This window comes from Dendropsophus ebraccatus, chromosome 8 (assembly GCF_027789765.1).
Source record: "Dendropsophus ebraccatus isolate aDenEbr1 chromosome 8, aDenEbr1.pat, whole genome shotgun sequence".
NCBI lineage: Eukaryota > Metazoa > Chordata > Amphibia > Anura > Hylidae > Dendropsophus > Dendropsophus ebraccatus.
Genome location: NC_091461.1, coordinates 68,632,681 through 68,656,315, shown reverse-complemented (window position 1 = coordinate 68,656,315; position 23,635 = coordinate 68,632,681). Strand labels below are relative to the sequence as shown.

At 40.3% G+C, this 23,635-nt stretch overlaps 1 protein-coding gene across 3 annotated transcripts in view; it reads left to right on the top strand.

Annotated features, from left to right (window-relative positions):
- Positions 1 to 23,635, top strand: part of UNC5B (unc-5 netrin receptor B) — a 142,255-nt gene that overhangs the window by 93,656 nt on the left and 24,964 nt on the right. For all 3 annotated transcript variants that reach the window (XM_069980630.1, XM_069980628.1, XM_069980627.1), the window contains exons 2-5: positions 18,137 to 18,358; positions 18,469 to 18,612; positions 19,480 to 19,583; positions 21,762 to 21,942. In XM_069980630.1, coding sequence (XP_069836731.1) covers positions 18,137 to 18,358; positions 18,469 to 18,612; positions 19,480 to 19,583; positions 21,762 to 21,942 — 651 coding nt within the window. The remainder of the gene's footprint in view (positions 1 to 18,136; positions 18,359 to 18,468; positions 18,613 to 19,479; positions 19,584 to 21,761; positions 21,943 to 23,635) is intronic.

Below are 23,635 nucleotides of genomic sequence, written 5' to 3'. Positions count from 1 at the left end.
GATGGATTATGTTTAAATCTGCAATAAGAAACTGCAACTCAGAGAGGATTGTTTTCATATTAATGTTCTCATTTAAGTATATGCTGTGCAGGGAATACAAGTTGCTGCTTTATAAAAAAAAAAAAAAAAAAAGAAGCAGCATAATAATGAACTGCTTGGTTATAAGTATAGTTTCAGTAATAGAAGTAATGGTCTTGTAATTGAACTGACTTTCAACCTGGTTTCCAAGCCCAGAAGCCTAGGGAAATTTTAAAGAATTGCATTTATTTTTTATATCTAGAAATAGGAGTACAAATAAAATGTATTGGTAGGTTTGATATTGGTGTAAAAAATGGAGGACCTTGGCTGAACTGCGTTATTTGTACTAAGATGGACCCCAATATAAGTTATTGGGGTTCAACAAGCACCATTTGCATCCATTGTAGTGGTTACCTGGCACAGCATTACAAATAGAAGCTATAATGAGAGTGTGAACCGAGACTAGGGTCCTATTACACGGAGCGATTTTTAACGATTAAGGACTAATGATAAACTATCGCAAACGAGATTGTTTATCGTTAAGCTGAAATCGTTCACCATGTTACACAGAACGATAAACATTAGTTACGATCGTTACTACGATCATTATTGCGATTGTTAGGGACCTATTTCACGGAGCAATAATTGGCCAATTATCGCTCAGTGGAATAGGGAAAATGATCAGCCGATGATCGTGTCATTGGCTGATCGTTTATTTACGCCCCAACCATAAATCATCGGTCACCCATCATCGCAACGTAAAATAGCGGTGCACAGCGAGCGCCCGGCGGTTTGAGAAGCAGCATACATTACCTAGCCAGGCTTCTCCTCCGCTCCGTCTTCCTCCCCAGGTCGGTGGCGCAGCATCAGCTTCGGTGCGGCCTGACTGAGCTGTCAGACCGCTCAGCCAATCACAGGCCGGGACCGCCGCGGAGAGTAATTGGCTAAGCGGTTTGACAGCTTAGACAGGCCGCTCCGAAGTTGATGCTTCGCGGCGGTACCCGGGGATGAGGACGGAGCGGAGAAGAAGCCCTGCTAGGTAATGTATGCTGCAAGGGCTGCAAGGACATCGGTAACTATGTCCCTGCAGCCCTCGCTAACGATTGTGTGGCCGTGTAATAGGCTCAGTAAACGAGCGCCGATCTAGCAAATCAGCGCTCGTTTACATCGTTGATCGGGCCCTGTTCGGCCCGTGGAATAGGACCCTTACTATGATCTTTTACTCCTCCTGATCCCAGCAAAACAATGGGCAATGTGCAATTACACTGAACGGTTAGTAAACGAATGAGGAATTACAGCGAACGATTAGCGAACGGTTAACGATAATTTTAGGTTCAGATCTAAATCAACAATCAATGACATACGAACAATTTTTCGATCTTTGCCAGCAATTACACAGAACGATTATCGTTTTAAATTCAAACGATATGACGATTTTTTTGTACGATAATTGTCCCGTGTAATAGGGCCCTTAGTTGATTGTGATGTGATTAACTAGAATCTCATAAAACAGACCAAATAGAACCACTCGTAGACTGGCCCACTATAGTCAACAGTGAGCTCACCATGGGTTTGCCACGGTATAAGTCGAGATATATTTTTGCCTGTATTCTGTCATTTACCAGAGACCTAGAACACCTAATAGATGTGACCATAGCCCTCGATGCACACCCTGACAATAATGCATATTTTATATACAGTATTCCATACATATGAGCTACTATATATTTTCTGCGAATGTAACCGTACGTTGGTGATATTATATGAAAAGCAAAGAAACTTGTGTATTTGCAGTCTATTATAACGACACTAGAAAAAGTTACATCTACTTTGTGCCCCAGTTTTATCTCTTGATGCTTCAAAAAGCATGTCACTTAACAAGTAGCCTGTGTAACTGGTCTCATTTCCTCCCTGAATCCTATAACCTGGCATTATTATAAACCAGCGCCATCAATCCTGCTGTTCACAATGAATTTCTGCATAAAAGAAGAGGTCTTCCCATAAATGGCTTTTTCCATTCTCCCCACTGAGAATATCAGCTGAGAGGAGACAATACAAGTTAGTTCCCATGCAGTGGGTGGGCCTGTCTGGCATGGATTTGGAAAGTGTTGGGACCGGTATGAAAGGATGTTTTGATTGCTTATGATAAATGTGCCCAGCATGGTTGCCTTCCCCTGCTAGTTGTGAGGCTTTGCCTTTTGCTTACCCAGAAGCCTCCACTTCTTATCCCTTGGCACAACATACATTGTACCAGTCACTTGAAACTGTAAAAAAAAAGCCGCAGGAATCTTTTATTCTGTTTACTTGTTCGTATTTATATTTTCTGTGTTCACCCCACCTTCCCTCCCCATTCATCCTCTTTATGTATGAGACAGCATCTCAAAATGCTTAGTAGCCAAAAGCCCTTCACATATGATCTGTTTTTTTAATGGAATATACGGCCAACTTCATGAAGAGGCCATTTTATATGTAACTTTATGTCCCCTTTTAGAAATATTACTACCTTTACTTCTACTAAAAGAGAGCCTGCCACCACAACAGAGAGGTCTGCCTTAGTAAACTCTTGCATTCCACATGACATAGTTAAAGAGTCACTGTCGTATTTTTTTTTCTTGCAGAAATCGATAGTCCAGGCTATTTTAAGAAACTTTTGTAATTGGGTTTAATAGCCGAATATGCCATTATCTGGATTTAAAAAGCCTTTTCCCAGGTCCCCCCCCCCCCCCATCCCTCCTCTTTTCCATCCACTGCAAAAAATCTGAAAATTGTGACTTGTTGCATGAGTCACACTCTGTCTGTTCTAGGGAGAGGGGAGGGGGGAGGAGGAAGGAGGGAGTTAGCGGGCAGCAGAGAGCAGATAACAGAGGATTACAGGCACAGAGCTGGGTGACAGCTGTAATCAGAGCTCAGAGAGGTCAGTGGTGACTGTCAGAGGAGATAGAGGGTGAGGTATTTGTAGATTAACTCTTTGTTGTCCTGTTTTGGTCTTTTATTTAGCTCTCTCCATAGGAGAACAATGAAGACGGGAGGAGAGCTTCAAACTGCTTTTTCATGATAAAAATGCATTTTTCGGCTAATAAACCCAATTACAACGTTTCTTAAAATCGCCTGGACTATTGATTTCTGCAGAGAAAATTTTCACGACAGTGACACTTAAAAAAAAAAAAAAACTCTTTTCTTAGAACTATACATTGTGCTGTTGCTGTTATTTCTCTTTAGTACTTATAAATAAATTGACAACTGCATGTTACCATTCTAATTGACCTTGTCAAAGGGGTGTGTCTCTATACAGTCTGTGTATAGAAAATAACAACTGGAAACAACCAATTGTCAAGTATTAATACATTATGGGAACATCATTACAGAGTTGTAGAAAAATGCGGCACACAATTTTATGTCCGACTATATACCAGGATTTAGCAGTTCTCTCCCCACTCTTTTGACACAAGGTGGTACATCAATGCATACAATGCACAGGAACATCAGGTAAATGATGTAAAATCTATAAATGTAGTAAAATCTATAAAGAACCATTACCAATTTGGTACCTATACTGATTTGTTATAAAACACAATAATGGTGGGTACAACATCAATACATACAATGCACAGGAACATCACGTAAATGGGATCTTTCACTCACTCTAAGGTAATTCTAGACACCCTGATTTTAACATATTACATATTTGTTTTATGTGCCTGTTTACACTTTATTAGTTGCAGAGCAGGCACCATGCTATATGAAAGGATTCCTCTGTATTCTCAAGGCCCGCACCATAAGCACCTACACCTTCAGGAAATAGACTGAACATAGGCAAAAAAAAAACTACATTTGGCCCATTACAGTCCATGGGATCACTGAGGACACATCTGGCTGTGCAGCTACATCTTTTTGACATTTTGCCGCCATACAGCTTGATGAAACCTCCGAAATGTGAGGTGAAAGGCGCCTAAGACGTTCACCCATCCAGTCATGGTTTATGTTTTTGTGCTAATATGCTGTTAACAATCAGGATCCTGAACTAACAGAAAGTAATCTTACTTCTCTTGTCTTAGAGGTTTGTCATTTATCTATACTATAATGAGACATAAGGGATGGAGAAGCCTTGTGTCTGCCATGGGCCAGGATAGAGGCTGATTAGATTTACGACAGTGAAAGTTGGAGAGCATAGGTTAATGGCAGTCATTTATTCCTTCACCAGCCAGAGGGACATGAAAAGCTCCAGCGTTTGCTGTGGGTGACGCTAACAAAGATTGCTAGCAGTTATTTCTTATATTTCTGTCTCTCTTCTTTAAACATAAATGAGAAATAATAAAGGCCTTCTTGTTTTCTTGGTATGGGAATAATACTCCACCGGATGAACTGTGCAGTTGTAGATACTAGAAGGTATAACAAAGAAGCTTAATAAAGCTTTTTATAACTTCATTGTTGGCCTAACATGGTCGGATGTTCAATAAGCAACACCTATCGTGCAACCTATGTAACAACAGTGAAAGAAATCAAGTTTGCAATTTACTTTTCTCTGACATATCTAGAGAAAAAGAAGTGGCTGCACCTCACACCCATGGCTGACACTAATGCCTCTCGGCTACATTTAAAAACCAATGCCAGAATGTTGGTATATAATTTGATCAAACCATATTGCCTTATGTACCGCGTGCAGGTCTTCTAGCCCATATGAGTCCCTACACTAAAAACAACACACTGCCGGTCAGCGACCGCCAACCCAGCCAAGCAAAAACCAACAGATGACCTGAGACTTAGTGTCACTGTCGTTATAACTTTCCAAATATATAAAGCAAGTTTGCCATATACATTCATTTTTTTTTTTTTTTGGTTATCATGCTGTAAAACAAAGCTGTACTTGCCAGGTCCAGTTTTCTGAAGGCAGATTTTCTGATTTGTGCTGGTTGAAAAAAAAAAAAAGAGACTAAATACAGGAATTTCGGCCAGTACAGAGAGTCACAGCTCAATGTGTCCAAAAAAGTCAGAAAACAGGAACCTGATAACTAAAAAGTAAATGTATGTATATCGCAAACTTTCTTTATATCACTTCTACTGTTGATTTAGATTTTGAAAGTTATAACAACAGTGACACTTTAAACACTGGACTTCCTGTGTTTAGACTCTTTAAACAGGTGCCGTGTTTTCCATGATAACAATAATTATTGATGATGATGATTATTTTAAATTGCAAACTTGTTTATAACGAAAGTGACACTTTAAAGGGATTGGACACATTTTAAATAAGAATGTTCTGTGTCCGTACATTAACGTTACATTACTTACTGATAGAAAAAAGAAATTGTGTCTACCCTTACTGATCTATCACTTTAAATGGGGATCATGAAGAAAAGTGCTGCTCAGTAATAAATATACATAATATTGTCAGCCATTCTCTACTCCCTGTAATGTCTATAAAAAGTCCTCATTGTTCCTAATTGCTTCCATTATGTATAGACAGGGCTGTGTCCCCAATCAAGATGTAGAAACATCTCAAAGATGATGAATAAAAATGGGAGGCCCAAATGTCTGAAAAGGTCTGAATACTTGTGTCCTTGCAGAATTTTAGTTTTTACTTTTTAATAAATTAGCAAACATTTTTAAAATGCTGTTTTCACATTGTTTATCGGGTATTCAGTGCAGATTGATTGGGGGCAAACTTTGCCCTTTTTACTAGAGATGGTGTGACCCTAACTACAACCAGTGGACACCAGACTGCAGTGAGACACCTAGTGGCCAAGATTTTAAATCTTTCTTTTGTGTTATCGAGTTGTTATCGGCAGATAAAGCATTTACAAAGATGCTAGAAATCACCTATGCTATCAGATAGACGGAGGTTGTATCCTGGGTGGGTGAATTAAAGAAAACTGCCTTAAGGGTGCGTTCACACCTACAGGATCCGCAGCAGATCCGCAGCAGATTTGATGGTGCAGATTTGATGCTGTGTTCAGTTATTTAAATGAAATCTGCTGCAGATCTGCAGCATAAAATAAGCTGCGGATCCGGTAAGTGTGAACGTACCCTAAAAATGACTGCAGAATTGATGGTGGCGTTTCAAGTCAGGTAATACACACTGGTTTTGCAGGCTTTATGGGTTTACCATGAGTATTTTGTTGCCGCTAAAGAACATGAATAGCTTTGCATGAAGGGCCTCAAGTACACTGCCTGGCAACAAATGGTAGCACCCTCCGGCTGAAAGAGATAACAAAAATAATTATTGTTAAAAATATGATTGCGTAGGAAGAAGAGAGTTTAATAATTTTTCCTGGGGCAGATGTCACAACAAGCTTCAACATAGCGACATATCTGTGTCTGCCTGTATAAGCGGTTGTAATCAGAAAAGATTTCTGTCAGCTCTAGCCTAAACAGCACCAAGATTAGTCTGAGAAATGCTGCGCTGAGCAAGAGAGAGAGGGACAGGTGTGACTGAACAATGAATAGCAGCACTCTACATGGACTTTCTTGTTAGAGGGCACACAATCTCATTAATGATATGGTAGCCGCAAAGGATCCTGACAAATATATGTGCAGTCAACTTTTGAATTGAAATCTGGGGTCTTTTTAGGTTAACCTAGGCATAATATGCATAGCAGTCCTTCCCAACTTTTTCCACCTCAGGGCACCCTTGCGGAAAAAAAATGAGCTTGGGGGACCCCTACCAAATATTTTCCTACAAAATACAAAACCGCTTGTTTGGTAAATCACAGGTGATGTCTTTTTTGGCATTTGCTTTCCTTTTCCTCTCACTCTGGCCCAGACCACCAGGCTGATTCCTTCGAACTACATTTCATCTCTTCTGAACCTGCCAGACAAACATCTTAGGCTCTGTACATTTCTAGTAACTTTATTTCCTTTCTCCCTCCTATAGGCTCTCAAACTGTAGAAAATGTGCTGTTTGGTGTTTTGTGCAGTAAAGTGAGTAGGTGTGTGGGTTGCCCATTGTATAATATGTATAATGCCCCCTGCCAGTCCTCGCATACAATAATAATACGCTCTGCTGAGCCCTCGATATAGGAATAATACCCCCTGTTGTGCCCCCATATACTAATGCCGCCTACTGTGTACCCTATACAATTATGCCTCCTGCTGTGCCCCCATATTGTAATTATGTGATGATGTGTCCTTCATATAGTATTAATGCCCCTGTTGTGCCCCTCATAAAAAATGCCCACTGTTAAGGCCTCCATGGTAATAATGCTCCCCTTGCTGTGGCCTCCATAATAATAATAGTGTAACCCTTACTGCCCCCTTCATAGTAATAATTCCCCCCTGCTGTTGACTCCATAGTAAAATTGCTTCCCATATTGTGCCCCCCAAAATGAACGTTGCATCCCTAGAAGCTGTGGCTGCACAGCTTCTAGGGATTCTTGAAGTGATAGTGTCACAATTCCCACGGGGCCCGCAGCACCCTGGTTGGGAACCGCTGCCATATACATTTTATTAAAGGGTGCCCCTTTAGTAGCTATGCTTATAAGTTAGTACAGATATGTGTATAGATAAACTGACAATACCTGCGGTCAATTTCTGCTGGCTGAAAAAAAAGTCTATTTATTAGGATATAACTGTAAGTTAGGTATCATCACAGCATGTTATAGAGCAGGAGTAGCTGAGCAGACTGATATCCAGGATAACTGGTCATTTATTTATGTCAATCTTTAATCATTCTTGGCTGATTAGTAATGTGGACGCTCCTGCAAGCAATCGACAGCGCTCTGTGTGTAAGAGTCCTATTAGACAAAGTGGTTTTTGGTTTTCTCAGATAAACGATTGGAAACAAGCGCTTTTGTGAACGACCTGAAATGATTCACCATAACACACGGAAGTACAGTGGTTAGTTACAATCATTATTACGATAGTTCGTATATTCTATTTGTGAAAGTTTAACAAAGATTTTATGGTCCGCTCAAAAGATGCGATCAATGACATATGTTGTTGCCTGCCTGCATACACACAGAAACCTTCTCATTTAAATTTGAACGATATGACAATTTTTTGCCCAATAATCTTTCCATGTAATAGGGCCCTAAGGGCCCTATTCCACCGGACGATTATCGTTTGCATAATCGTTAACGATTAACGATCTCAAACGACCGCTATTGCGAAAGACCTGAAAACGTTCACTCATTTCCATGGAACGATAATCGTTACTTATGATCGTAATTGCGATCGTTTGTCTTCGCTATGTATTCGCTATTGCGTTCGTATCTATTGCGAACGACCGAACGATGTCTTATTCAATGCGAACGATTTGCGAACGAGCAACGATAAAAATAGGTCCAGTTCTTATAAAGCGATCAACGATTTCTCGTTCGGTCGTTAATCGTTAACTGCATTTCAACCGAACGATTATCGATTAGATTCGAACGATTTAACGATAATCTGAACGATAATCGTCCGGTGGAATAGGGCCCTAAGTGTGGATAAACACAGATCTGTGAGATTTACCTGAATAAATAAACAATTATCCTGGGACATGCAACCATGTCAAAAGTTTTGTTTGGTCAGAGTCTCACCACCATTCTCTAAAAATAGTCAGGAGAAACATATGGTGTTTACTACCTAGCTCAGCACTTTCTCCGATTCATTGCTGTAGGGGTGCACAAAGGTGTGCAGGATGCCTATCATTGTGTACTGTCGTCTAGCCTCAAATCTCCTTATGCCATTTTGTCTAGAGTTGTAGCCGTGTTGTCCTCAGTGAGGAGTAACTGCTGCAGCTACTTCACCTTGACACTAATTTGGTGGAACATTCGTCCTCGGCCTAGAGCCAAAGGAAAATCATTATGGGCCTTTTTCTAACTAGGCTATTCTGTCACTTTATGTAGAAGAAGAATAAAAATCCATAGTGGGGAAAAAATAGTAAAGCTCACACTATTTTATCTAAACAGTTCTGTCTTGTCAAGCAAAGTTAGGTGTAATTCAAGGAGGTCGATTTTTTTTTTCTCTGTATTTATTTATGGAAAGAACGAAGAAGATGAAAAATGGCTTGTTCGTGTGGGCAGCAGGTCTTATTTATCAATTGTGTTGATCGAATAGTTTTCTGCACCATAACGGTTTATCAAGAAATGGGCTCTTTTCCACTCCCAACTAATTACAGTACTATATCAAAATATTAGAACACCCTGTCCCCTACGCTGTGTTTAAACCAAAGAAGAAGTTATATAGTAGCGTCAAGGCCTCATGCATTCAGGGATATTTGGGATCCATATTATGTGGCAATGCATTTTAATTGGTCTATGCACACTGCTATATATAAATACTAATTTTCCTGTGGAGTTTATGTAAAAATAAATTCTCAGCATGCACATTGGATGTCATATGTTGGACTAAGTACCTCTACAGAAACATTTACAATGTACTGGAACTACATGGCACAATTCTGTATTAGGCAGTTGTGTGCAAGAACCTTAAGATATTTCTATTGTTTGTTAAAAAATGTTTGGACTTTTAGGCCTCGTTCACATGTAAACCATTCTCACAGTGAAATGAAAAAACTGGAATGAAGACTGGAGTGCTATAGACATCGTAATCAGATTTGCAGCAGATTTCAATGTGAAATTCGCCGCAATATTGTATGTGTAAATAAGGCCTTAAAGCGACTCTGTATCCACAATCTGCCCCCCTCTCCAAACCACTTGTACCTTCGGATAGCTGCTTTTAATCCAAGATCTGTCCTGGGGTCCGTTCGGCAGGTGATGCAGTTATTGTCCTAAAAAACAACTTTTAGACTTGCAGCCCCGTGCCCAACGGGCGTGGCTTAGAATATCTGTGCCCTAACTCTGCACCACCCCTCCGTCCCGCCTCCCCACACTCCTTATCATTAGGAAAGCCACTGGAACATTTTCTCCTGTCTGAACATTGCACAGATGCCTTAACGATCCAGCCCTTGTGCCATGCTGACACAGGTGGGGAATAGGAGGCAATCTGCTTGGAGCATTCCTAATGATGAGGAGAGCAGGGAGGAGGGACAGAGAGGGTGTGCCAGCCTAATGTATACACAATCTAGGCCATGCCCATTGGGCACGGGGCTGCCAGTTTAAACGTTTTCTTTTTTTGGACAATAACTGCATCTCCTCCCGAACAGACCCCTAGACAGATCTTGGATTAAAAGCGGCTATCTGGAGGTACAAGCGGTTTGGGGGGGGGGGTGTCAGATTGTGGGTACAGAGTCACTTTATTATGGATCCACAAAGTGGTGCATTTAGGTTCATGGTTCAGCAAGGCCAGTCGGTCAATAAATCTGGCCTCATACATTAAATGTGTGTCAGCTCAGCATAATGATAATGGCGGGACTGTTTTTTTCAGTGGGCAGTGTTAGTTTTTACTTGCAGTGAATTTATTTTTTGATTAATATCCCTACATACACATTGGCACGTTCAGCTCGGCAAAGAATATATGTATTCTGAATGGAGAAAGGTGAAAAAACTGCTTCCAGACACTTGTGGGGGTAGATTATCCTCCTTAGATTAAAAGGATTAGTGTGTGAACTACAACATCCCCCAGAAGAGGGGTTAGGAGTCCTCCATACACATGTCTATGTGCAGGTTTAGATTGGCATTCAGGGATTATAAAGACATAAAGGGAGAGACGCCTAAAAAAAAAACCCAAAAGATAATCTCCCCTCATTTTTTAATCAAACAAATAAATAAAAATGCTTAAATGGAAACTATCCGCCAGTTAGAAGCATCTAACCTGCTCCTATAGGGCACGGGGTGCTGAGGATGAAGGTACCTTTCTTACCTTCATCCTCTGTGCTGCTCGATCTGCTTCGGCTGGGCTGCCCCTCCTAATGAAACACCTTAATAGCATATTAGATAAACTGCTAACATCCCAAAAATAGTGCCAAGAATGAAGGTAAGAAACTTGCCTTCATCCTCAGCTCCCTGTGCCTTGTTTGCAGGTTAGATGCTTAAAGTTTCTCATTAAAGAAAACCTGAATGCGAACAGGGAGCCTAAGAGTGTATAAATTACCATTGCAGTAAGATGGTCACGTTTGATATGCCTAATACCGAATGTTTTGAGGGGTTGGTCATGTCTGTAGATAATACTTTTTCTTTAATTATAAACACGTTTGCTTTGCATATTTATCCTTGTACGTTTGCTTTGCTTTTCTTCTATCGATATCGGCTTTCTTCCCAGTGCATGGTTTTAAAGTAGAAATCAGAATGTATAATATATGTTTAGAAAAACAAAATATAATGAGGTAGTTTTGTTGCCAAGTAACTGTTGATAAGTTGTAACAGTTAACTTGGAAGAGTGATATCGTTTCTGGCAGCAGAGAGTACTGTTGGGCTGTGGAAGGGAGTCCACTGTAGGTATTAGCCAGTTATCAGAATAGAGAATTGCTGTTTATTGGATTCACATCAGCATCTGTGAGTAGATCAGTACTTGTAAGCTCAGCAGGTGCGGGCCCGGCTGGATTGCTTTTATCTCGAAGGGGCAATAAATACCATATATCCTCATGGAGATAAAAGTGTTGAATGGTAGAGGATACATAGTCTAAACATTATGATATTGAAATCCGGTTACACTGGATAAATAGATGGATGAATTTAGTGACTCCTGAAATATCAAGGTGTGTTAAAAGCATCAGCACAGACGAAATTGCTAAAAAACCAATATAGTGAAGAAAGAAACTGCTGAAATGCTCCAAAAACTATAAGCAAAGTCAAGTGGAGTCTCCAGCCAAAAGGGAGCTTTAGTAAATGTCAGCTCTTTACACCACTTTAGTCAATAAGAAGTGGTACACTAAATCTGTCTAAGGAATCACTCCCGATCAAACAATAGAACATAAAGCTGGAGTCGGTATTGTAAAGGTGACTATAGATGCATCAATATTTTTCCAATATTGCCAATACATTGATAGATCTACAGTCCTTTTTAGTAATGTTAGTCTGTTCAGTCTTCACGCTGCTTCTTGATTCTACTTTAGCATCTCCGACAACCCTGTTTAATATTGTCCAGCCTTTTCTATGACTGCATTACATGGTTGTCTTCTGGAAAGTCAGCCAAGGAGCTGAAAGGCCAAGTTGGATGTGCAAAAGTGATAATGACCAACCTTAAGTATTTATTTTTTTCTCAGCCATTGAAGCCAACCACAGAGTCTGGCTGTACATAGCCGGCATACCATTGGTAAGCTTAGAAAAACAAAAATGACTGTAAGCTGAGTGGTGAAGGACACAAATATTGCCAGTTTGGACTGAATTCAGAGGCTAGTTAAGCCACTGTTTTGTATGTTCCACGGCCTGTAAGCAGATTTATAGCTTGAGATCTTTTCAAGTGTAGATAAGCAGATTTTTTTGTTTATTATAGAGATGATTTCATAAATTTTCCATCCGGTACCTTCCTCCTTTTGCTAAAGGATGGAACTAATTAGTGTCGAATAGAGAACGCACAGTACAGATAGAACACAAGTACACAGTGCTTCATGACCCCGCAAGGGCTTTACCAAGGTTTATTTGTTTAACGGCTGGCTTTGTATGAATAGCTGCAGTATATATCTACATAGTTTAGGGGTTAGTTCAGTTACATAGAGCTATGTTCTGATAGATGAACTAAATTCTACTGTTCAGCACACATCTGCTACATGGCAGCACACTTTGGTGGCCAAATCATGGATATGTTATGCCACCTGAAAAATAGGGCTAAATATCTTTCTTGCTGGTGTAAGGACATCCTAACATGTATTAAGTATACCATATTGTATTGTTGCCCTGTATGAAGTAAAATGGGAAGATATCAGTCCATGGGTCTGTGACAAAACTGTTTGCTGTGCTTAAAGGAGAAGTCTGGCCAAAACATAAAGTACAGTGCAGGCAGGGGGTTGTGGGAACATAATAAAGAATAAATACTCCCATGTCCCCGTGCTCCCGCAGCACTGCATTACCTCTCCTGGACCTCCTGGTGGCCTCCTGCGGAACACCTCTGCAGTCACTGACTGGCTGAGCCTGTGATGGGACGCTGCAGGGGTACAGGTAAGTATTGATTGTTTATTATGTTTCCATACCACTGCCTGCACTGTATTTATTGTTTTGACAGACTTCTCCATAAAATAAGGCCATACACCTTCAATAACACCTTTCCTCCCCATACACAGCTAGAAAATCATGTTTTTTCTATAGGAAGGGTAGGAGTAAGCCACAGTTTCTACCAACGTGATATCGGCTGTTGGGAAAGAGTTAGGAGGCTACCATCTTATACCTTATGGCAGGTTCTGCTGCCTTCTGTATAAGGTGTATGCACACCTTTACTGGAGATTGAATGAAGCCTTGCCCACTAGTCAATATTTGAAAATGTAGAAGGTCTTTGATGTTCCTAAGTTTAAAAAAAAACATTTACCATAGTAAAAAAATGTCTAATCTTTAGACAATCTAATATTTTTAACAGTAAATTCATGTTTTTACATTTGGTGCCTCTTTAGAACATGTGGCCTAAGCCTGCTCCATCTTTTAGCTGACATAGTTTTGCGCCAAAAAGTGATGAATGTTTTAGCACTTAAAGGCCCTATTCCACCAACAGATCTGACGACAGATTATCTGCCAAAGATTTGAAGCCAAACCCAGGAGTGGATTTGAAAAGAGGAGAAATCCCAGTCTTTACCTTATGACCTGTTCTCTGATTATAGTCTGTTCCTGGGTTTGGCTTCAAATCTTTGGCAGATAATCTGTCGTCAGATCTGTTGGTGGAATAGGGCCTTAAAGCTATGCCCCTTTACCTGTGGGGTTAAGATGACATAGAACTTAGAAGAAGCAGAGACTAGAGGTTGACAGAGAACGTTGGTACAGCAGTAATGGGGGAACAGGAGGAGATGGGTAGGTGTTTCTTTATACAACCCTTAGCCTGAGAGGAAATGTTTTTAAATTACATAGTGGGATAGTGTACTCTGATGAGCCCATTTCTCTCTCATTACTGTAGTAATTATCTAGGAACTAAGGTAGGGTACTTGTTCTACACCAATTTCTACCTTTTTTACTTTTTTTTTTTTTTTTTTTAAATGTAGGTTAAATAGAAGATCATAGAGAAATAATGTTATTTATTCTTGCTTATATACCATTAAAGGACAAGTGCCATGAAAAACTTTTTCCCAGTAATTGAAGCACATTACAAAGTTATATAACTCTGTGATATGCTTCAATCACCTATCTGCCTCCCTTCCCTGTCTTTTCCCCCCACCACCCCCCACCAGGAAGTGTCCTAACTCACACAGACCTAATGACTGCCGTCACCGTTACCAGGCAGCTCCTTCTTGTGAGGATGAGTCATCAGCAGGAGGGCTGGTCCAGGTCCTGTTACAGCAGCCCCCCCTGCCCAGTCCAAGTGATGGCTTGCAGTTGTTCAGCCAATGGGAGCTGAGCAAGCTGAGTCACCTGACAAGGCAGGGGAGGGGGGCTGCTGTAACAGGAGAAGGAGCTGAGAGAAGAGCTTGGTGACTGTGACGACAGTAATTAGGTCTGTGTGAGTTAGGACACTTCCTGGTGGGGGGTGGAGGGGGGAAAAGACAGGGAAGGGAGGCAGATAGGTGATTGAAGCATATTACAGAGTTATATAACTTTGTAATGTGCTTCAATTACTGGGAAAAAGTTTTTCATGGCACTTGTCCTTTAATACAGAGGAGCTGTACAATATGAGCTTAATCATAATTTTCTTATCTCATGCACATATATACACACAGAAAACAAATTAATGTGGTTGTCTGGGGAATTGATTTTAACGCTATATTTGCTCAGGCTTGGGTAAAAAGAATAAAGAAGGTGCATGTCCTGATCCAGTGCCGTCACCATTCTGACATTGCTTGGTCCTGCTGTGCTGCATATCATGGTCCTAGTCTAGAGACAAGGAAGTGGCTACAGTTGCAGCAGAGGATTAGGGCAAGCGAGTATTGTTTTTGCTTTTTACCCCAGCCTGACCACATATAACACTTTGACCTTCAGTATCAGTACTTCAAACACTAATAGAACCTACTGACTGCATACAGGTGTTCTTGGTTGGATTTGGCCTGATCTTTCCAGTGACTCCATTGGTGCTGGGGACTAGCTCTGACCATTATCTAAATATGAAAAGTTGTTTTTCTTAACTAGAAGTCATTTTCATTAATGGTTAGAGAAGTAAAAATCACAATATAATAGTTTTGAACTTGTGTCTACAGCATTGTGACTAGAAAACCAATGTTTAAATAAGCCCAAGTGTGTCTCAAAGGCACGCAGACCCTACTTAGGGCCTTAAATAGATTTTCAAATGCATTGCTGCCATCTGTTTAACAGTCCCTGCGTGTTCAAATCAGGCAAACAAATTATCTCTGTATGAGAGGAAAATGTACTTAAATGTCCATTGGATAACAAGCGCTTATTCACTGCGGACCCCAAGGCTACAGTAGTGCAGGAAGCAGAAAAACAAGTGCTCCATCCAACTCTATGTAATAAGCTGTATAGATGTAGTAAGTGTATGATCTATTAAAACATTTTTTTTTATTATATTTTAATTGATGGGTTGTCTTTCCTGCCAATGTAATAGGCTCACCAGACCATAATTTGGAAGGGTGTATTGCAGCCACAATGTATACTAGATGGCTGCCTTGGCTGCACAGGAGCTGTATAATCAGACTCAGACATTGCAAATGCATTCCCAGTGTGGGAAGTTTTTATAGTACTATGTTAGAATAGTAGTTATCTTAGCGTTTCAGCATGTTAGATGTGTACTTTATAAATAATGTATCATTCATGTTATATATAATGGCCTCTGATTTATTCTCTGCCAGCAATGTAACGTACAGTTTAGTACGGGGGAAAAAATTAAGCTTTATTTTCCACATACATTTCCCAAGATGTGGCAATTAATTTGCTGCAATTTCTTGCCAGCTTCCAAGAGCAACTTGGCACATGTATAAGCTGATTTTCCACTAATAATCTGTTCCCCTCCTCTTTTTCTCGAACCCACCTTACTTGTATTGCTTCGCTGCGGGACATCTTCCATTTTCGACTCCTTAAGCCAGGGCAGTGGGATTGGGATTTGTGTTCTAATTACTTTGGGACCTGGTGCAATTGGGAGGTTGCTGAGAAAATTATAGTCTTTGTAATGTAGTCAGAAAGAAAATTCAGTGTCAGTCATTGGTACAAGATATGGTGACATCAAGTGAAGGAAAGACACAGATAGATGAATTAATTAGCCTGGAGTTTAATTCATCGTTTCCAAAAGAGCAGTTAATGGATTATGACAAATGTCCTGCCGCTTTTTCTTAGTGCTGTGTTAAAACTGGAAATGAAAAGTCAATTTTCCCTAAATGGATTTTAAACGAGCCAGCAAGCCTCCCCTCACTCATCCCTCTGCTATTCTGCTGAAAAAAAAAAAAAAATCACATAATAATAAAAGCAGAACATCATACACAAGTGCCACTGCTATTTTCCATTTTATGTTGTTTGGATTTCCTTTAGTCAGTTATTGTCTGTTGTAACGTTTCCTTCAAAGAATTCAAGGGAGAGCATTATCTTTGAGTTGCTTTGTATAATAATGATTGTAACACATAAGTAATATATGACTAATTATATAAAGAGTTAAACATAAATATTAGAATGTTATATTTAAGAGCTGTCATAGCCAGAACACTATACTGCAGTTCATGTGGCTCTGAACCATAATGCTACAAAAGGCTTTTCCAACCTGTTCTTTAGGAGAGCCAAGTCTGTAACACATGAAAATAGTCTCTGATTCCTCAAAAAAGGGCATAGTACCGGATTGGGTTGAAGCAAATATCAACCCTTAAAGGGGTATTCTGCGTCCTCTTCTCTCTCCAGCCGAACAATCCAGCTTCCACTTTTAAGACAGGCTGATCTGGCAGTGACAGACTGCTCAGCCAAATATTGCCAGAGATGGGACAGTGCAGTGGTATACCCCTTTTAACAAAACTTTTTTCTTGACCTATATAGGTTACAAATTATTTGTCGATTTAATTCCTAATATATTTTTATAGTGGTTGAAGCTCTTTTTTTCTTGCTTTTCTACAGCTACAAAACCACTTCATAGACAGAAAAATAAAACAATTCTGCCCGCTTGCAGGAACCACTAGAGGGGGGGGGGGGGAGTTTACTATATTTAGTTTGAGTTTAATAATAACACAGTGTGTTCCAATAGTGGCAGACAGAATATTACAATTTCACTGTAAGTCTGTGCAGATTTTCAGAAAAATAACTGTCCCTTCAATACAGATATACTTGTACACCTAAAATTCTTAGTTGTGACATTCCGACCAGGATTTTACACTGTGTTAGCGCCATAAAACAGCCAAAAAAACATTTGTTTTATGGCCCAAATAGCAGCAATATTTTTCCATTGTACTCTATTGCATCCAATGGGAAAACAATGTAGTTTAATGGCCATAATCAATAAGGTTGTAAAATAAAGTGTCCAGCCTTATTTTAGCACATGATTTGGGATGTAAAAATGGTAGTAAAATGCCCAACAGGAAATGTCTGTTTATACCAGCTGGTCGTCACCAATGGTTTATGTGCACTTCGGCCCACTCTATGCACTGAAGGTGGCCAGTGAACTGTTATCCCTTCGTCGATGCACCTCCATCAGAATCAAGTCTGGCTGCGTCACCCCAGGGGAGGGAATATTGGTACACTGGGGGCTCCGGGCCCGTCTCCAGTGCATAGAGCTGGCCAAGATGCACATAATGAAACCTGCACAGATCACATCGTTTTACTGTACATATGTACAGTACACCAACAAAAGCGACTAGAAAACAATCTGCTTTTTTGGTTGCAGGAATAGCATCAGCAATTTTCAGCTCAACCCCATTTAATTAAGACTTCTACAAAAAATGTTAGAACTTCTTTATGTCTGCAGGGAGTGGACAGACTTGATAACATTTTAGACCCTGAAAACATTGTTTGTGTTGGGGAGAGCTATTAGAAAGACGTTAAAAGGTTATTTTTGTTGTCTATGTATGCAGTATGTCTTCTGCCTGATCCAACACTATTAGTTGTTTGTTTGCTTGATTTCCCAAAACTAATATAAGGAGGTTATTGTCTAAAGACAATCTTGCCTTTGTCAGAACAAAACAAAATAGTGGTTTATTGTGAAAGTATATATTTTTTTTAATCAAAGTTTTCTTTATTCTCAGGGGTCGAGTATAGTGATGTACTTCCAGACTCATTCCCGTCAGCACCTGCAGAGTCTTTACCACATTTTCTTTTGGAACCAGAAGATGCCTACATTGTAAAAAACAAGCCAGTAGAGCTCATCTGCAAAGCTAACCCAGCCATACAGATCTACTTCAAATGCAACGGAGAGTGGGTGAACCAGAATGACCATATCACTAAAGAAAGGGTCGATGAGTTAACAGGTAATGAAGGATGGGACAGAATTTCAGAATGTGTAGTCACAATGACTATGTATATTTAAAAAAACAAAAATCTATATTATCCTGTTTTCTTCCTTTTCTCTAATAATCAGGACTTGTAGTACGAGAGGTCCAGATTGAGGTTTCCAGGCAGCAAGTAGAAGAACTGTTCGGTTTGGAGGATTACTGGTGCCAGTGTGTGGCATGGAGTTCGGCAGGCACTACCAAGAGTCGTAGAGCCTACGTCAGAATAGCCTGTAAGTGTCATCCATTTATTGATTTATAGAAGTGTTGAGTGCTTTTACTGTTGTAAAGCAGGTGGTTTATATCGCCAACATCCCCATCTAGTGTTGCTTTGTGAAAAGTACATTTCATTAGTTCAGTCAGTAGTGATCAGTCATTGAAATCGATGTGTTGGATCAGAAAAAAATGGCCAAGAGTGAAGACCCTTGCACAGTTTGATTATCAGGCATTCTTTGGAACAAGTATTCATGATAATCAGGGCATGTTAAATACCCAGGGATCAGGTAAAAAATTACTAAAATATGTCGCTATTGGCCTCATATCACTCTGTGCAAACAAGGGACGTGCAGCCGACAGAAATGAATTTAATGGACTGCACAAATAATCTAGTGATTGTTAATGTGGCCCAGCTTCATTATTCACTGAGCCTTGTGAAAGATCAGCAAAAAAACACTGATCAGTGAGATTGGCTTACTGCTGGCTTCTTGTCAGACCATGTAAAAAGAACTCTGTGAAGGGTCAAATTGTGATAGCAGGACAACAGGATCATAGCGTTTCCAGAATGGCCAGTCTTGTGGAGTGTTCCTGATTTGCACTGGTTAGCACATACCAAAAGTGGCCAAGGAAGGATTTTAAGTGGTCAATAAAGGCTAGACTGTCTGATCCGATTATTTATAGTACAAACTACTGAAGATGTCATAGGCTTCCATGTCATCCAACAACTTCACCCACCAGTTGATCGGAATCAAGCATGCTCGAGTTGTGCTCATTTCTAGTGTGTACAGTACAGGAATACACATACATTATATACTATATATAATATATGTAGTTCATTTTATTGCTACTCAGTATTTATTTATTTTTAATTTTTATGCTTACAGATTTGAGGAAGAATTTTGACCAAGAGCCTCTAGGTAAAGAAGTACCTTTAGAACAAGAGTTGTTACTTCAGTGCCGTCCTCCGGAGGGTATTCCACCTGCTGAGGTAGGTCTGGGTAGATCTAGGTTTGGATTATGTTTTGTGTATGAATAATGGTGACCACATCAAGCCATAACTGCTACATGTAAATAACCTGGAGTAAGAAATCACTTTAGAATATCATTCACATAAGCCCTTGATACAGCATGGCCTCAGGTCTGGGCTAGTAACAAACAGGAGGACAGACCTGACTACGGACTAAATCTAAGGCTGCAGTTATCGCTAAATCTAGTGGTGGGTAATTTGCTTACAGTTAAAATTGATTATCTCCCAGAGGAAAAATATGTTCAGCTGTCGAAACGAAAGCAGCCGTCGCAGAAACAGTTGCGACAGCTTTAATATCCAGCAGGGGCTAACTCCTACAAAGCTTTGGCAGGTAGATTTCAGTGCAGAGAAGGAAGGAGATAAATTAGCCCCGTCCTCGCGGATGCATTAGTGCTGTGATGGATGCGGCCACATTAAGGAAGCCAGCTTTTATTTTTTAGCAGATTTGTTTATATGAGGGCTCGGATTTGTTAATGTGACATCTAATAACGCACTTAACCTCCACACCTGTTCATTTCCTAATATTTGACAATCTTTGGCTGTGATGCCAAACCTTCACCATTCAGTAGTGAACAAAATAATGGATGGCTTTCCACACCCTAGCATTAGACTAAATGTCTCATGTGTATTGTTAGAAATGACTTTGGTATTTACTGATCAAGTAGCTCTTAGTATACCCGATCTTTAGGTATCTTGACTTACAAGGCCATACACAGTCCTGTGTTGGCTCTAGGCAAAATACTGATTACCTTCTAAATGGATAAGATTGAAGGCCCATAGTAGTGTGAGAATTTGAATATCTTCTATGGTGAGGACATCATAGAAGGGAAAGTACAGCACAGGATCTCTATGTGCTAGAATGGGAAGCTGCTCTTGTTGATCTACCCCATCTATCTATTCAATTGACTGGCCAACACGTAGTATCACATTTCTCCTGGCCTCTCCAAGCTACAGTTAGGACTACCAGAGTTAGGGTCCATTTACACAGAAAGATTATCTGCCAAAGATTTAAAGCCAAAGCCAGGAATGGATTTGCAAAGAGGAGAAATCTCAGGCTTTCCTTTATGACCAAATCTCTGTTTATAGTCTGTTCCTGGTTTTGGCTTCAAATCTTTTGCAGATAATCTGTCAGATAATCTTTCTGTGTAAATGGACCCTCATGCTGGGTCTACACGAAACAATAATTGGCCCAATTGTACGATTAACAATGTCGGAGTGCCGATTTTTTTTTCATAACTATCAGCGTTTAGACGGTACGATATATTGTATAGAAAAATCGTTTTGCGATCGTTTTGCGATCACGCGCCCGCAGCCCGGCCCCCCACTCACAGCGCGGCTCCCCGCTCATCCGCAGCCCGGCCCCACGGTCAACCGCAGCCCCCTGCACTGCCCCGTTCGCCACCCCTGACGCTCTGACCGCCACCCCCCCGCCGCCGCCGCTCCGATCGCCCCAGCCACAAGCATACGTTACCTGCTCCGCGTAGCAGGTCTTCGAAATCCCCGGCTCCCCTCTTCAGTGCATTGATTGGCTGAAGAGGTGAGCCGGGAATTTCAAACGGCTTTTGACCCGAAGATTGTAAATTCAATCCTTGCAGTAGGAAAGCCCCTATAGACCAGGGATGGGGAACCTTCGGCCCTCCAGCAAAGCTTTGGCTGTTCAGGCATGATGGGAATTGTAGTTTTGCAACAGCTGGAGGGCCTAAGGTTACTCGGCCCTGCTATAGACATTAGATACCTGCTGGATGACATGCGTCTGTGTGACCAATCCTTTTAATTTGTATAAAGACTATAAGGGTAAAGGTTGCCAGATACCTTCAGAGCCATTCCTCAGACCAGTAAGTCCAAACTATCTGATTAATCTGTGCATCATCCCCATGAATATCCATGACCATGTCAGCTTTATATATGAAATGTTATTATACAAATCATCATGGCTTTCAGCTTATTTAATAAGAGGCGCTACTAAAGCAGATGAAATGTGGATTGCTTGGTGACATGTAACCTTTTCAGCCATTTGCAATAATCTTCCAGCTATTCTTGTTCAGAGAAGACTAATTGTTGTTGATTCTGAGGTCAGACGTCTATTCATTTTTTAATGATATGTTGTTGGGATGCCTCTCTTATCTCCCGTCCTCTCAGGTGGAGTGGTTGAGAAATGAAGATATCATTGACCCTACACAAGACACTAATTTCCTTATAACAATTGACCACAACCTCATAATTAAGCAAGCTCGGCTTTCGGATACTGCCAATTATACCTGCGTTGCTAAGAATATTGTTGCCAAGCGCCGAAGTACCACGGCAACGGTTATAGTTTATGGTATGTATTGGGAAAAATCCCATTGCTTCAATCAGTGGCTTCTCCATGACGGAGTGTAACAGCATAGTTACATGATGTCATTAGTTATGGTATTATTTTTATGTACATGTGATTTCAATAGTCTTTACCTTTTGTACTGTAAATATTTTGCACTGATATTTCTTGAAATGTAAAGAACATTTCCATTGGCTGCTGTAATATAAGATATAAGGTGTTAGGTAACCATGCACAAGCAGATATCTTAGCTGGTGAGATGCCTCAACAGCAATTCTTTTCTACAGGACACCAAACTTCCTCTCTTCTGACTCTATGCATGTGTTTAAAGGGGTTGACTAAGCAATTGTTTGCTTGATTATTCTTTAAAACAAAATTGATGATTGTAAAAATAATTAAAAAAAAACTAGCCTTACCGATCCCCTGATGGTCACCTGGCTCCAGCATAGTCATACCAACATGACTATTGCCGCTTAACACTGGAAGTAGTGGTACTTGCTAAAGTACCCACACTTAACCCTTATTATGTGTAGACCTGCTATTTCATTGTTGTAGACTGGTAGGTAAATACCAGCAGGCTACTAGAAAAACATCAGCACAGGAGCAGCAGGGGATTGGTAAGGTGAGACAACTAACGTAAGGTGTTACCTCAAAGTATAAACAACTTTACATAAATAAAACAAAGAAACTCTGCAATATACAGTATTTGTTTCAGAAAGAAGCGTTTTTTATCAGACTCCTCTTCTCCTCACCCGTGCCTCCTGCACGGATCACTCACTGTTAATTCACTGAAGAAACATGTCTTCCAAAAAGTGAGGGATCATAAAAGTGTATGGTGATGGGAGTAGAGAACAGTTGCAGAGAGACACAGATACATGTGTTCCACTTTCTCACCCCAGAGCTGACTTTACTCTCCTTATTGCGCTGTAATGTTCTCCATGCTGCTGCTTCTGGTTTGTGAGCAGTGACAATGTCTGCCTCTCTTTCTGCAGCTGCTTCTGCCTCCCTTTCCCCTTTTCACAGGGCTCTATGGGTAGCTGCTGTATCCTACTCCCTTAGTGAAGCTGAATCTGCCTTATTCATACGTATGGTTTTATCATTAAGTAGTTGCAGGATGCAGTGGTGAGCAGAAGATCCTGACAAGTTGAGAGAGAGGCATTTTTCCATAATGAAGTAAAATACAGTTCTTATCTTTTGTTTTTATCTGTAATTTCAGGAGAGAGGTTATTATTATTATTATTATTTATTATTATTATTATTTTATATATATATATAATTGCAGGTACACTTTAAGGCATTAAGTCAAGGGGACATTTTTAGCAAATTTTCTTTTGACTTATGTGCGTGTCTTAATGAATATCTGTAAATGTCTGGCACAGAAATATACTTTGTCTGCAATCTAGATAACTGCAGTCAGTTTCATTCTATATAACAATTACCTACAGCAGCCTGCCATGGCTGGGCTATTTCCTCAGCAGATAATTGTCCGCAGTGCTTCAGGTGAATTTAACAGAGGGGGAAAAATTGACCTTATTGGTGGACAATATATACTGTGTGTGTGTGTGTGTGTGTGTGTGATAATTTTTCTTAAATTATCAGTTATCATAACTAATCAGTTATGGGGGCAGCCATTTTTCCCAAGCTGTTTTAAACAGCATTTAATGATATGCGTTACGGCAAGCCGCATTGACACAATGAA